General features: G+C 37.0%; 2 protein-coding genes across 3 annotated transcripts; one reads left to right on the forward strand and one right to left on the reverse strand.

Annotated features, from left to right (window-relative positions):
- Positions 1-225: 225 nt before the first annotated feature.
- lias (lipoic acid synthetase) lies at positions 226-9,381 on the reverse strand. Its single transcript, XM_079856127.1, has 11 exons — positions 9,036-9,381; positions 8,578-8,750; positions 7,397-7,490; positions 3,927-4,007; positions 3,679-3,835; positions 3,182-3,239; positions 2,961-3,089; positions 2,399-2,544; positions 2,212-2,282; positions 1,339-1,450; positions 226-647 (listed from the first exon to the last, which is right to left on the reverse strand). Exons 1-11 carry the CDS (start codon positions 9,183-9,185, stop codon positions 580-582), a joined length of 1,239 nt encoding a protein of 412 aa, XP_079712253.1. The 5' UTR covers positions 9,186-9,381; the 3' UTR covers positions 226-579.
- A 19-nt stretch (positions 9,382-9,400) lies between these two features.
- On the forward strand, positions 9,401-14,084 carry rpl9 (ribosomal protein L9). Of its 2 annotated transcripts, none has more exons than XM_079856132.1 (8): positions 9,401-9,458; positions 9,941-9,987; positions 10,115-10,230; positions 11,852-11,947; positions 12,117-12,249; positions 12,360-12,440; positions 13,360-13,478; positions 13,924-14,084. In XM_079856132.1, the coding sequence occupies exons 2-7, from the start codon at positions 9,942-9,944 to the stop codon at positions 13,464-13,466; spliced, it is 579 nt and encodes a 192-aa protein (XP_079712258.1). In that variant the 5' UTR covers positions 9,401-9,458; position 9,941; the 3' UTR covers positions 13,467-13,478; positions 13,924-14,084. The 2 variants fall into 2 exon arrangements, with proteins under 2 accessions (XP_079712258.1, XP_079712259.1); XM_079856133.1 differs by having other exon boundaries at positions 9,456-9,632.
- Positions 14,085-15,291: the final 1,207 nt, after the last annotated feature.

A 15,291-nucleotide genomic window follows, 5' to 3' on the forward strand; every position in this document is an offset into this window, starting at 1 on the left:
TTTTGATATATATTGTTGGACCTGCACTGTGTATTATTGTAGAGTCACATCTGTAGCTTTTATAAAATCATCTCTTACTGTACAGGTTTGTAATTGTCATGTACAATGATTGCAGAAAACTTGATTTCTTAAATAAATATGGACCAATCAAAGAAGCAATGTCTGTCGTCTATTCATTTCACAGACTTAAAATATGGAAGATAACCATGGCTGAAACAAAAAAGATGCACAATTAACATGTATTTTGACAAGTTTAAATTTAACATTCTATTTATATTACTTAGATGATACACAATATACAGATCGTTAATCCATTTCTAAAACAATCAAATATGTTCATTTAAAGAATGTTATTGCAACAGTTTTATTTTGTGATGTGTATACTTGAAGGAATAGTTTACCCAAAAATGAAAATTTACATCTACTCGCAACCTCATGTTGTTCCAAACCTGGTTAAAAAAAAAATGACATGGGGATGAGTAAATGATTACATAATTTTTATTTTTGGGTGAACTATCCCTTAAATAGTGTTTATACTGCAGGGAAAGCGAGAGGATAGACAGGTGCTGTTTAGCAGTTTTACTCTGCTGTCGCCGTGGTGTCTTCAGTCTTTCTCTTTTCCAGCAGATTCTTCAAAAAGAACTCGCCTAAGAAATATATATATATATATAAAAAACATGAGACAGTGCATTTAAACAAATAATGTAACAGTATGTGCAAGTGTGTGAGCTTCATGATTAGTTGAAACATGGGAGTCAATGTTTGGCTGCCCTGATGGTCAAAACTACACCATCTTGTTGTAAAAGAACTGATCTATTTAAAAGTAGATTAAATGCTGAATGGAAATGACAAGATGCGCATAAATTCTAACAATGCGCATAAAAATTTGAGTACTCAATTCGGGACGGATAATTTTTTTATCCGATAAGAAGACATGCACATAAACTAAGACGATAAGATAACTGGACTAACCAGCTGACCAATTTCATGGCACAGCATCTCAAATGTTGGTTTGGTCATTCTGAAATGAGTCTGTCATCAAAATGGTTGAATATAATAACCTCCCAGAATATAATGATCTCACATTATAACGTTCTCAAACACCAGGCATCCGCATCCGAAAGTAAAATAACACGAGCCACAGTTGCTTCCAGATTGCAGCAACTTAAAAACCTTTTTACATATATTTTGCTGCAATTTTCCAGGAAACTTCAAAGTTCAATTCAAAACTTTGGATGGAAACATAGATATTGAGAAAAATGGTACTGCTAACGAATAGCGTTATCTACACTAGGTATTATATAAATCTTTAGAAATTTAAACATGCACTCAGGTTACCTGCTTTGTAAGAGGAGCGCACAAGTGGCCCACTGGCTGTGTAAACAAAGCCCATCTCCTGGCCAACCTTCTCCCAGTGAGCAAACCTCTCAGGAGTGACATATTCTTCCACCTTCAATCAGACACACTGTTAGAATGATGTGCTCAAGAAGGTGCCATTCTAAAAGTGCGTTATTATGAGTGATGTAACAGAATGAAACTAAAATGATGTATAAAACAGGAAATGTGGCCGTTATCTATAATAGATATTACTTAAGGTACAGTCATATACTAACATTGTTCTGCATTGTTCTTTTTATAGGTGAAATCTAGTCATTGCAATAGGAATCCACTTTTTCGTGTGAGGGCAAACGCTTTAAGTTTTTTTTTTTTTTTTAGTTGGTCACATGGATTCACCACATTGATCAATAGAAAGCTGCTTGATTTAAAAGTGACTTCTAGGCAAGATGTGCTTCATACATTGCTACACTTTTAAAAATAGACTATGGAAAATTTCACTGACATTTTGCTTATGCGACCACAAATTTATTCCTGAAATTTGCATAAAACCAGCCAATCACACTGGAACTGGAGATGTCAGCCAGCATAATGCCATTGTGTGCAGAATGTATCAGATGGTCAGTGAAGAGACTGTGAGTGTGCCATCTAAAGGCCCGTTCACACCAAGGATGATAATAACTAAACATTGACAACCAATCAGAACCCATCTTGCTGAGCTAGAGCATTTAAAGCGACAGACGAGATGACATAACTGCAGAGCATATTATATTGTGCGTTTGTGTGGGTGCTAATATAGTTATAGTTATCGTTCTTGGTGTGAACGGGCCTTAAGATAGAGCTTGGTTGTTTTATCATTATGCATTGTTGTTGTACCTTGAGATGGCGCTTGGTTGGCTGCATGTACTGGCCCAGTGTTAGACAGTCCACTCCAGAGTCCCTCAATTCTGCAAGAAGACAAAGAACTCTCATATGCCAATATGAATATTTATTTACCTCCTAATATAAACATAGAATACATGTGAAACTCTGGTATGAATTAGTGTAGGTTACGGCACTTTACCCTTAAGAGCAGCATGTATCTGTGCATCTGTCTCTCCGAGACCCAACATGATGGAAGTCTTTGTGAGCACGCTGGATTTCGCTTTTTTAGCATGTCGTAAAACACTCAGTGATTGGTCGAAGTTTGCACGGGGGTCACGCACATGCCTTAAGGTCAAAGATCAAAGGTGAAAGTGAGATCTGCAATGAAATCTCCAAGCTTTGAACAGCAGTGAGAATCATAAAGGATGAGAACTACTGTTACGAATTCACTTGATAAGATAGACTAGATATTTCTGCCATCTGGTGGTGACTGTATATACTACAAAAAACAACAGAATTTATTTTTACAAAAATAAATAAAAATAATATTTGGAAATATTTCAATATTTTATGAATATTTTAAGCTTAAAAATAAAAATGCAAAGAACTTTATCATATTAAACAACACTTTGTTAAAGCTGTCTGTATTTCTTGACTTCACAAATTCTCAAATTCACAATTCTTGAAAAAACACACACGCATATAAGAAAAATGTAACAGACATGACAGCATTTTTATGCGAGCGCACTAGATGCACCAACCTCTGTAGTTCTCTAACTGTCTCTATATTGTGAGCATAAACATCAAGCCCAGACAAAGCAATTTTCTCCACAGCTGCCAGATCACCGCGGAAATCAGGAGTCAAACACTCTACCAGGATTTTAGGGTTCCTTAGAAAGAAAAGATCATGTATGAGAGAAACGAATGAATGAGTTAATTCTAAAAAAACAACAACAACAAAAAAACAGAGTAATCTCTGTACCTTTCTTTAAGGCTGGAGACGGTCTTTGAAAAATGTTCAGCTCCACCATCAGGAATGTCTGTCCAGCATAATAAAAATATTGTACGGATAAGAAATTTTAAAGACTCATGAAAACAAAAATGTTTTTCTTGGTCCATGTCTATTAACTTCTATATGCCATGCACATAATTTTTTTTTTTTAGCAGATACACACAATTAAAAAAAATGATGGGTTTTCCGCTTTTAGGAAAACGACCAAAATTATTAATGACTTTCATTAATGATTTTCTTCCAATCAAATGCTTTCTAGGCAGAGGAGAATGCCCCCCAACAAGTATAACTTGCAACTGACTAGTAAGTAGCAAACCATGGATCATCGCTATGACACAACTAAAGCTAAACTGGCTATTTCAAAACAATCAAGATGTCCTTGTTTCAAAAGCAAATAGGTCAACAAGAAAGAAAAATGCCTTAATGTTGCTTAATGTTGGTTTGTTGTCGTTTTCATGTTTCCTCACCATCTCTATCCACTGATGTAAGGACTACATAGTCCAGTCCCCATGCTGCAATGGCTTTAGCTGTGTTATATGGCTCATCAGGGTCAAGAGGTGGAGGACGTCTCGCCGTTTTAACGGAACAAAACCTGCAGCCACGTGTGCATGTGTCCCCCATTAACTATGGAACGAGTAAGGGAAATCAAGCAGAATCAAACCCTGTTTGAAAGACCATTACATTGAGATATTATCCTTGTGTTTTTCAGACCCACCATAATGGTTGCCGTGGCAGTGGAATACTCTCCTCCCCCCCAGCATTCCCCAATATTTGGACAACGGGCCTCCTCGCAGACCTGTAACCAAAGAAAGTGTTTATTTCATGTGCCACTGGTCTAGAAGCATAAAGGAATAACAATTCACCGTCAAAAATTAAATTATTGTCATCTTTTACTCTCCCTCTCTTTTGAAACCGTGGAACACAAAAGGAGTTATTTATAGAAGAATGTCAAAGTTGCTCTTTTACATACAGTTGAAGGGGGTGGATTGGAATCCACTGCTGCTTCAATGTATATGTAATGAGTGATTATCATCAAGGTTAGGTATTAATCAATATTTTTCCTTCTAAATATCACATGAGTTGAATGACTTCTCTGGAGATTTTATTTTGTTATTGAAGATACCAGTGTGATTACTGAAATGTTATTTGCATGTATTCTTTTTAATGTCAGTATTTGATGTTTGAATGCAGCAACAGTGCTTGCCTATTTATCCCGGCTTCCAGAAATTAAATAGGGACTTGTTTTGTGTTTGAGAAAGGTCTTCAACATGTTAAAACACATAGGGGTCATTGAAGTCTATAGTTTAAGGGACCATTTGTCAGTTAAAGCCTATATTTTCCATTTAGACTATCCTGAGAGAAAGAACTTGTTATCTTGATGTTTTGAGACGAGACTCCTGTTTATAGTTAGAGCCTGGCCAAATCCAACCTTGGAAAAGATGTGTGTCGGTGTGTGTGTTAGTCTTCTTGGTTACAGGTTAAGGAACCACTAGTATTGTTGGAGATTGACTGAGTTGTTGTTCGGGACATGCTGGCACCCAGCAACCCAAATCTGCGACCTGGAAGGTCACGACGTGCCTAACTTCAGGGTCCGAGTGTCAGCGGCATAATCTATGGAGATATGCTTCTGTCTATCTGTATATGTGTGGAAAATTACTATGTTTATCAATTTCTTAGCCAATCAGAATCATTCAGCCTGTAAGCAATGACGTAGCTTAGACCTTGGAAATGGCGGCCTACGAACTCCTGTTGAGTCTTGAAGCTGACTTCTGCTGATGAAACTGAAAACTATCTTCAGTAAAACTTTTCTTCAATTTTTTAGAATTCTGACTCTGGGTCTTCTTTCAAACATCTGGTCCTTGGGTCCTAAACGGTAAACCCCTTACACAGTAAAAATGGATTTTCAGTGAATAGCAAAATAACGTCTGTTTATCACACTACTATATTGCTATATACACTACCTTTCAAAACTTTGAGGTCAATAGTACATATCTTCAGACGAAATCAAGATATCTGACAAAACAATGAAGATATTTTACAAACCAACTGCCAGGGACGTGCAAATAGTTCCTCAGAGGCAGGCGCCAGGGCTCAAAAGTAAAAATCGATCAATATAATTAAATTATTTAATTCAAATTCATCGCCAACTCCGTAGTGAACGCGCCTTTGAGAGAGAAATGCACTTCATGGATTACATAATCAGAGAGTAGCAGCCTATTTCTTTTCGTTTTAAATTGTTAAAAAGACACTTCAAGCTTTCTTATGATATATTTCATGTCTGTGAGGCATACACTGAGCTTCGGTTCAATTCATGATGAGTTGCGCTCCAGTTCACGAGCAATGCAAGTAATGCAAGTGCAAGTCAAACCGTTATGGAAGATCATTTATTCCTTCAGCAATTATGCTGTTAAACATTGAGCTGAGGAAATAATTATGGACTGATCTGTTCTTGGCACTATGCACTTTAGGAGCTACGGATATGTGCAATTCATTTTCTATTTACTTTTTACTGTATATTTTTTATTTATTTACTTTTTCTCTTTTTTTTATTCTGCTTTTGATGTCTTTTTATTTATAAACTGTCTTTGGACCCGGACCCTATCATGTTACCCTTGTTATATACTACATGCTATGGCTGTGTGAATGGTTGTATGTCTAGACGGTGTACTGTAGAAACTGAATTGCCCTTAGGGGATTAATAAAGCTATCTGTAGGGCTGTCAAAAGATTAATCGCGATTAATCGCATCCAAAATAAAAGTTTGTTTTTAATAGTATATGCGTGTGTACTGTGTATAATTAAATTTGTATATATAAATACACACACATGCATGTATATATTTAAGAAAAATGTGTTATTTATATATAAAAAAAATATTTCTTAAATATATACATGCATGTGTGTGTATTTATATATACAAAATAATTATACACAGTACACACACATATATTATGTAAACACAAACTTTTATTTTGGATGCGATTAATCGCGATTAATCTTTTGACAGCCCTAGCTATCTGTATCTGTATCTGTATCTGTATCTGACCGCGCTGGTGCCATGTCATGATTATATTGTCTGCTATTTTATTAAATACAAGCAATTGGTTGATAAAAAAAATATTAAAATTAAGATACAATTTATACAAAACGAAATTCACTTCAAAGAAAGGCTTTCTACAAAACAAAACTTAATGAAGTGGTCAAAATCATGTCTGACCCACTCCATGTCTCTCGATATATTGCGCATCCTATCTTACTCGTGCTGGTCACTTTTCATAATCAACATAGATGAAAAAAAAAATAACATTATAATATTTTAATAAATATGAAACTAAATGCGCTTATTTAATAGCTACAATACATATAGTAGGCCTACAGACTCTCTATTTGTACAAATTGCTGCACATTCATTTTATTCTGAATTTTGCACACATTTGTTGTTGAAAGGCATTTGTTTGTGCATAGTAAAACATATCTGCAACTGCAACATTTATCAAGTTCACTGATAATTGTGCATACATTTATTAATTATTGTCTTAATGAATAATGTAACAAGGACAAGCATGTAAACTGCGTTGTTTGTTCAGAATGGAATGGATCGCAAATGGATCCGAATGAAGAAACGTACAAAACCATAGTAGAAAATGGGTGGGCCCGGACCTAAAATGCTGGCGCCGCGGCTGATTCCTACTATGTTAAAATGCTTCAATTGAAAGTAGCTTACTTTTACCTGTTGAGACATGACTTCACAAGCATCTGAGAGCTATGACTGATGTACAATCGGCATTAATGTCAGTTTGGGGAGGTGCGATGCGTGAAAGAGCCATTTGTAAGGTTGTTTGAAAATATGCTTTGTTTTTGTAATTCAGCTAGTGTCACAGAAACTTCATACTTCACCTTTAAAAAAATATGTCCCCAAACTTTTAAATGGTAGTGTATATAGTGCTTGTATGGACTACTTTTATGCTTTATGGTGCATTTTTGTAGCTTGACAGCCCCTGGTTCTCTTCAACTTTCATTGTCCTGAAAACTTCTCTTGTTTTGATCCAAGACAGACGTTATAGTTAAATTAAATGAATGTCAACATGAATTTTCATTTCTGAAAGAACTATTCCTTTAATTGAACTGTAAAATTTTCACTATTGTGTCATGAGTTGAAATGTCAGGCATGTTTTCAGCCACTCACTGTGTGTAGGTTCAGTTCTCTAAGTGTGTTCTTCAGTTTGTTGTAGTTCTTTCCTATAGGAATCTCTGTCTTTAACCATGGTGGTAGCCTTAGCCTGGGAAAATAAACAACTGGTTAAGTCCTATGGACTGGACTTTATACATGTATATCTATCTAATCATGAAAAGTATTAGGCCTATATCTTAACTCATATTTGATACACAAATTTATAGGCCCTCTAAATTTTCAACATAATATCTGCTGAAAAACCTGTTGCACACAATCTACTATACGCCTTCTGTCCTCTGATTGATAGTTTCACACTTTAAAAGGCCTTTTTGTAACCTTTTTGTGACCCTTCAGGTCATGGTTCATGTATTTTTGCTGTGAAATCTTTACTGAATTTATAAAGTAAACAGAAGAATAACTTTTATATTGTTAGTGATATTTTAAAATGAACTCTTACTCGACTGAAGCTACTGAGTTTTACTTCATTATCCATAAATCCTTTTTTAGGAAAATCAGGTTAAAATGTAGCAAACAAATATCAAATATGATACATCAGGCTTTTGAGGGATGTTTATTTGTATATCTCTGTATATCATTGTATTTTATTGCATTATATGTTTTGCCACCCACAGTAAATACTACAGAGCTTTGATCATAAAACTAAACATTTAAATATCCTCTTACTAATACATATTATTGGGAGAAATAGAATAACAACGTTTGTATTTTATGCAAGTGGGCTGCTATACTGTTACAAAGATCTCATTGATTTACATTACAAGCTATCAGAATTTTACCTTTTGGTAAAATATCAGCAACTACACCAAGTTGTATATTTTTGCTCAGTTTGGACCTCAGAATAAAATGGGTGTTTTTTCCCCCTCCTCGGGTATGAGCATTGAGCACCATATTCAAATGTTTGTCTAAACTAAAGGGTAAACTGTTCCATTAAAAAAAGAAGATTTTTCTGACTATTATTTCATGTCAAGCTTGCTTTACAGGGTTATTTTCATACATTTTACCAGGCAGGATATAAAAATTAAAAGTCTGTGTACATTCAGTAATTAAATCACACATCTCATTTATTAACAAATAACATCTATGTCTAAAGGCACAATTGGACAGCACTGATAAAGTGATAAAGTGACCTTTGCAAAGTGATCACTGTGAATGAAAAGAATTCATTCGTTTACCTTTCTCCCTTCTCTCTCTTCAGGTTGCCTCTGTATTCCTCCCACTTGCTCTTTTCTGACAGTTCTCCTGATATGAAGTCCTGGAGGTTCAGTCCATCCTCTTTTATGTCCTTCTTCTTCTCGATGATTGTGGATGTGTTGGCAGCAGTGGTCAGTCTGTTACAGTAGTAAACCTGCGACCAGAAGCACGATTCGAGCGTGACCTCAATTTAAAAACTTTATTGTAATATCATCATCAAACAGTTCAGTTAGCTCAGCATAATATGCATATATATATAAAAAAAAAACTAACAAATTTTAGTATATTAAATCGGAGGACATTATACTGTTATATTGCAGCAACTTCTGTACTGGCCTGCACCGGTTGAGCACCGACAGTACGTTAGCACTTAACTATTTGACATTATATTTTTGTACAGTCAGTCATAAAACTAAAACAGAACGAAGAAATCGCTTACATTAGACGCCTCAAAGCATTTTGATGGTAAAAACAGATGATTAGAAGAATATCGACCCGCAGCACAACAACTTCTTCTGATCAACGCCATGACTTCAGATTCGGCAATGAGCCTGTCATTGACAACAATCGCTCTGACATCGATTAACATTATGATTAAGACCAGAGCGTTATATACCTGACAAACATGTGAATGTGATATTTTTTATTGTTAACATATGCATAATAAATACATAAATATATATTTCTAAAATCTAATGTGATAATATTTACTGACAACCTCAGTTGTTTTGCTTCAGTAACGTGATTTTCAGTATCTGTAATCGCTTGGTCGTGCCTTTCAGACTGGCTTGTGACGCATGACGTACGGGTTACATTTACGTCATCACGTCCTTCCTCCTTCCTTTCCCCCTTAATCGGCGAGGTAAGAACATGGCGCGTCCTGTTCTTGTGCATTTTAATCAAGTACCATCTGCACTAATGTCAAATGCGTTAGGTTTGCCTAGCGTCTCAAGACTTTGTTTACATGTTCATTAAGATATCTGTGGCTATATTAGTGCTGTAAACTCGATGCTGTTTGATAAGCGCCGTATGTCTGGTCAGTGTTTATCGGTTAGCCAGACGTGTAGGCCGAAGCGATTAAAAGTCATTCATTAAGCACATTGATATTAAGCCATGTTTGTCTCATTATGACATTAGTAATGTTCAAGTAACGTTAGCATTAAAACAGACTTTAAATTCAAAAACTCGTTAGCGGTACCACCAGTGCAATTGACTAGATTTCTAATAGATTCCACCGGGTTTGCTTAGGCTGTAATTTTTTTCTGTTCTAATAAATGATAAAACTTGGTATTTGTGATGGACAGAATATGCTTTTGCTGACCGCTTTGTACTTGTTTTCTTAAGAATGAAGACCATTCTCAGTAACCAGACAGTGGACATCCCCGACAACGGTAAGTCAAATAATCATGCATCACGTCCTAACCATTCACACACTTCTCGCGTGTATGGTTTAGAGAGTTTTCTTCTTAATCCACACCATGCCTTCATGTTTACTAAATGGTGTCTGTTTCCTTACAGTCGAGGTGTCCCTCAAGGGCCGCACAGTTACAGTGAAGGGGCCCCGTGGCGTTCTCCGCCGGGAGTTCAACCATATTAACCTGGAGCTCAGTCTGTTGGGCAAGAAACAGAAGAAGGTTTGCAGTCTTGATACATACTATACCGCCAACTCTTTAAGAGCTATTGGTAATGGGGTGCTCTCTTCATTAGCTCAAAACTATGGGACTATCTGACCTCTAAGATTAGGCATGCAGTAGGGTTTTAAAATCTTCCCTTTAAGCCCACTTTTTTAGGGTATCTTATATTGGATTACTTTTTAATTGTTTTATTCTATACATTGTTTCTACTATACTGGTTGAAGTAATCTGATCAACAGGGAAAAAAATAACTATGTAGTGTCGTGATGGGTATGTTTGTTTTGCATCTTCTGAACATGTATATTTGTCTTGAATTGGTCAGTTGAGGATACTGATTATTAAATATTTGCTAAAGGACATGTCAGCTTACTTTTTATATATGTCATGAAGGGGTAAACGGCAATTGACCTATCTGTAAGCCCCGCTGTAATCCCGGACAAACAAATGGAGTTGCTAACTGTCTTACAATGACAGCTGTCAATGTGAAAACCTCGTCCCAAGATGTTTTGGACCCAAGATGTTCGAGGAGCATTCAAGTGAGACTAGGGCTGGGCGATATATCGCATGACATTGTTAGGCGCATCTCGTCAGTAAAGCCGGTTCCTTGATTAGTAGTAAATCGTCATCACCTGCTTTCAGATGGAGCGGCATTCACTACAAAGAGCCGTAGTTAACTGACAAGCTGAGCCATATTGCATTAATATCGCGGACGTATCGCCTGCGATAATTAATGCGATATGGCTCAGCTTGTCAGAGATGCGCCTAACAATGTCATGCGATATATCGCCCAGCCCTAAGTGAGACTTAAATATGCCATGGAGGGATATATAAAAGATTTTAAAATAAATATGGTAGGTAACAAGATTAATTTGGAAGTGAGTGTTTAACGGCAGATCCCAGTGCAAGCGGGAGAAGCCTCGTGTTCCGGTTTTCACGATCGCAGATGGCTGTTTTTGAGCCACACTGTACATGATCTGAGAACTGTAAGCTATTTAGGTTTGTATGTTAGCATGGACTCACTAACTTTAATTGTAACATGAAGTATGACTATGACAACCAGAAACTGAGCGTTTCCTTCATTGGGATTGGAGTTGAATCCTTAGGGAACCAGGTTACTGCTCTCACACTGTCGTGTTGCGCATATAATTGGTCCGTTCCCGCAAATCTTATCACACTTTTGAGCCGCACACAGTACGGTGATTCAATACACGAATACCCATGCCCATCCTCTCAGGATACCTGGAATCAGTGATACAAGTACCCCAGGCACATTGTTTTACCATTTTTGTAGCATAAAAGTGATGAGAGCTTCGGATCTTCAAATATTTCTCTATGGCGCTGAAACCTAAAGATGTCTGAGTTCCGATCCCCATGCAACTGATACTCAACTGCCATAGGCTTATCTGCGTTCGAGCGGAGGGGCTTACGGATAGGTCAATTATGCTTGCAGTAGCTCAGGTGACATTGACAATGAAGTTTTGTTCTGAATACATGTGGTGCACACGTAAACAAATGTGAATCAGTATCTTGAATCAGATTAGATTAATTCTGACAAATGCGTGCATGTTAACATACCTTGTTAACTTGTGTGGAATTCAGTGGATGATCTGTTTGTTTTTAGCTGCGTGTGGATAAGTGGTGGGGTAACAGGAAGGAGTTGGCCACAGTCCGCACCATCTGCAGTCATGTCCAGAACATGATCAAGGGGGTCACCCTGGTAAGTAAACTCCATTTTGGTACTTTCATACTCAATTCTTTATGCTCATTGTCTAAAGCAGCTTTAAACGGACTGTTTTAGTGTCCTCCCCTATAATCTCGTTCTAGTTATATTGAAGAGGAAAAGATATGGACTATGTGATGTAATGCATGTTTCATTTGTTCTCTAGGGCTTCAGATACAAGATGCGATCTGTATATGCCCATTTCCCCATTAACGTGGTGATGCAGGAGACTGGCTCTTTGGTGGAGATCAGGAACTTCTTGGGAGAGAAGTACGTCCGCCGTGTTCGCATGAGGACAGGTATGTGAAAAGGCTTTTTGTCTGAATTGGTGTAATGTCTGTCATCACAAACCCCTTAATTCTGCTGCAGACATGCCTGGTTACAGAATTAAGGTGTTGTTTTTTGGTAGGTGTGTCGTGTGCAGTGTCTGCTGCTCAAAAAGACGAGCTGATTCTGGAGGGTAATGACATTGAGCTGGTGTCAAACTCAGGTGAGCATCATTTTAAGATGCACTGTGCCAACCTATATAATCATGACTAGAGTGATGCATGCAACTCAATATCTCCTTGAAATTGAGTGGTTTGCATTATTTTAAACCACATGATGGTCTGTTTGCCCATTAAAGGGTCTATGAATTCTGTTAGCATTAGCACAATTTGAATTTTATTTCAAATGAACAAAGACAACTTGGATTCACTAAAAGGTCCTCTGGTTTCTGTCACAGTGTTTTAGTTAATCTTAGTATTGTGCGCAATGATGTTTTTGTGATTGGTGTGTACATGCACACCAATATGCTGATAAGTTTATTGAAATAATCTGAATTACCAGTTTACATGCAAATCAATAACCTGGTAATGCAAGTAAACTGCATTTACAAGACCATATTATAAAGAGAGGTGATTGCCCGGTGGTGACGAGCGTAAGGATTCATGTATTTCACTGTTTATTATGCGAGTTAAGATTTTAAAGCATTCAAAATCCAAGAGTAAACAAATTATCAAAAGTGACTCAGCCTTTTTTTTTTTTTTTTTTTTGCCATTTGTTTGTCCTAATTTATATCAAATGTTTTTTCTTCCTTTACGGGACTCGTCGTGGCAACCCTTAAATCTAAGCCTAAGCTGTACCCTCCCTCACCTTGTCTGTGCTAGACCCAAACATCCCTGTTTCCTCTCGGAGTTAATTTGCCATTACCTGCTGGTCCTGATATATGTATCGTTTAGATTTTTCTGAATTGGACAATTTTAGCCTCCTTTCCTCCATCTGACATCCTTAACCCTTGGTTGTATTGTGATTTGAAGAGAATGTTCCTGATTGGGTGGTGTGTGTGTGAGAGAGAGAGAGAGAGAGAGAGGCTGTGGTTATGTCTAGTGTGTGTGCATGCCTCACCTCCCCAGCCTTTCTTGTTTCAGCGGCCCTCATCCAGCAGGCAACCACAGTGAAAAATAAGGATATCAGAAAGTTCCTGGATGGTATTTACGTCTCTGAGAAGGGCACTGTAGTGGAGTCGGAGTCGTAGAGAACACGAGAGGTTAGAATGAGACCGCCGTGCAGGGCGACAGAAGCCGCTGCGGCCCCTCGCCTTTCTATCGGCTCTTTTCTGTGCTAGTTTTCCTGCTTTTTGTCCTTGAACATGTCTCTATGTTGTCCGTTTTCATGTGTCATCTCTGCCAAAGTGCCAAATTTCAAATGATGCGATGTTTAGAATGATTTAACCATCTCCTGCACACCAAACTGCTTTACTTCACTCCATCTTTTATAGGGCTTTATTGCACGTTCACTGATCCAAGCATGAGAATACTTCTAACGTTTTAGTCCACAGCTTTAACAACTGGCTAGGCTTGCATGTTACATGACTGATTTCTGTATAGCTCTTACAGCACATGGGAGTTCTTGGGTGCACCACCTTGTCATTTAAACTGGTTTGTCTTTACAATTGTTTTTGTCTTGTCTTTTTTATTTCCCTCTCCCATCAGCTGCACTGATCCAGCAGGCCACCACTGTGAGAAAGAAGGACATCCGGAAGTTTCTTGATGGGATCTATGTTAGTGAGAAGGGCACAGTGGTGGAACAGCAAGATGACTAAATTAGTCTGTAAAATCTGTCAATAAAGACCAACTCCCATTTTTCAACAACATATACTTGTGCAAGTGTTTTTGTTAGCACAATTTGATCATAAATCAGTGACTGGTTATGGTAGATGTGAAGGGGTTCTTGTGTGTAGCAAAATGTGGGCTGATGTAATCTATTGTAAAGCTTTTTTAAGCTAAAACCATATTGTATCTGATCAATAACTTCTCAATGAATGTGCAAAGTTTTCAATGGTACTATAAATATTACCATTTTACTACATTTTAAAGTCATAACTTCATAAACAATCCAAATTTATAAGTAGCATCAATATTACTGCGGAATGTTTTCAAACAACATTAATTTCTTGCATAAACCTTGTTTCAAATGAAGAACTTTTTATGCTGCAATGGTTCATCAATAGGTGTGCATTTTCCTGTTTATCAATGAAATTCAGTCCCATTAGTGTAAAATATGGGAAAGAGCCTAAATATATTTTACAAAAGTATTTTGGGTAAACTCTAACTGATTGGTAATTATTTTTCATTTTTCTGTCATAACAGACCAAGGCCCAAATGTAAAGAACCCAAAAATGTTAAGAATGGGGCTGAAGTTTTGACTTTATTTTTTAGTAAGAGTAGGAGCTATTTATTAAGATAAAAGCAAGATTTAAGTTTTCAGTCTCCACTTTTCTGCTGCCATCTTGTTACTCCTAACTAGATTAGGATAGCACTCTAAAATAAATTAGGAGTTGAGACTGTCTTAACACAAACTTTTATGAATCATACTTGAGTCTAGGAATGAGACTAAAATTACTGTCTCACACTAAAAGACAAATTTATTCTGAGCTCCTTTATACAAATGGCCCCTGAATGCATTATGAGGGTTAGATTTGTCACTTATTTACCACGGGGGCCTAGCCTGTTGATTCTTCAAGAATTACCTTTTATTTGTAATGTTGGCAGTTCAAAATTGAAGATGGACACTGGTCTAGTAGTCAGGTTACTCAGAATGAGCATGTAAATGCTTTACTTAACCCAGGTGGATATTTCCCTAACCTACAGCAGAGGTGGAGCTCACACACACACACTTGTGTGTGTATATGTATGTATACACATGTGCAAATAATTTGTTTCATACATTGAGAATTATGATGGCTCTTGATTGGTAGTAGACAGTGATTTTCAACAGGAAACAGATAACTGCAAATAAATTGTGCAGCTCAAAAAGTCAAATTTGTGTGTTAGCTAATCATTTAATATGGTGAAAAGCAA

The sequence above is a fragment of the Squalius cephalus genome (assembly GCF_949319135.1).
Source record: "Squalius cephalus genome assembly, chromosome: 2".
In the NCBI taxonomy this organism is placed as follows: Eukaryota; Metazoa; Chordata; class Actinopteri; order Cypriniformes; family Leuciscidae; genus Squalius; species Squalius cephalus.

What these genes read in the sequence shown, in the direction of transcription:
- rpl9 (XM_079856132.1), top strand. Translation starts at nt 9,942, where the DNA reads ATGAAGACCATTCTCAGTAACCAGACAGTGGACATCCCCGACAACG. An exon ending in TGATCAAGGGGGTCACCCTG is followed by an intron (nt 11,948 to 12,116) that starts GTAAGTAAACTC and finishes TTTGTTCTCTAG; the next exon opens with GGCTTCAGATACAAGATGCG. An exon ending in CCGTGTTCGCATGAGGACAG is followed by an intron (nt 12,250 to 12,359) that starts GTATGTGAAAAG and finishes GTTTTTTGGTAG; the next exon opens with GTGTGTCGTGTGCAGTGTCT.
- lias (XM_079856127.1), bottom strand. Translation starts at nt 9,185, where the DNA reads ATGTTAATCGATGTCAGAGCGATTGTTGTCAATGACAGGCTCATTGCC. An exon ending in CTGCCACGGCAACCATTATG is followed by an intron (nt 3,836 to 3,926) that starts GTGGGTCTGAAA and finishes CTCGTTCCATAG; the next exon opens with TTAATGGGGGACACATGCAC. An exon ending in TACATCAGTGGATAGAGATG is followed by an intron (nt 3,240 to 3,678) that starts GTGAGGAAACAT and finishes TATGCTGGACAG; the next exon opens with ACATTCCTGATGGTGGAGCT.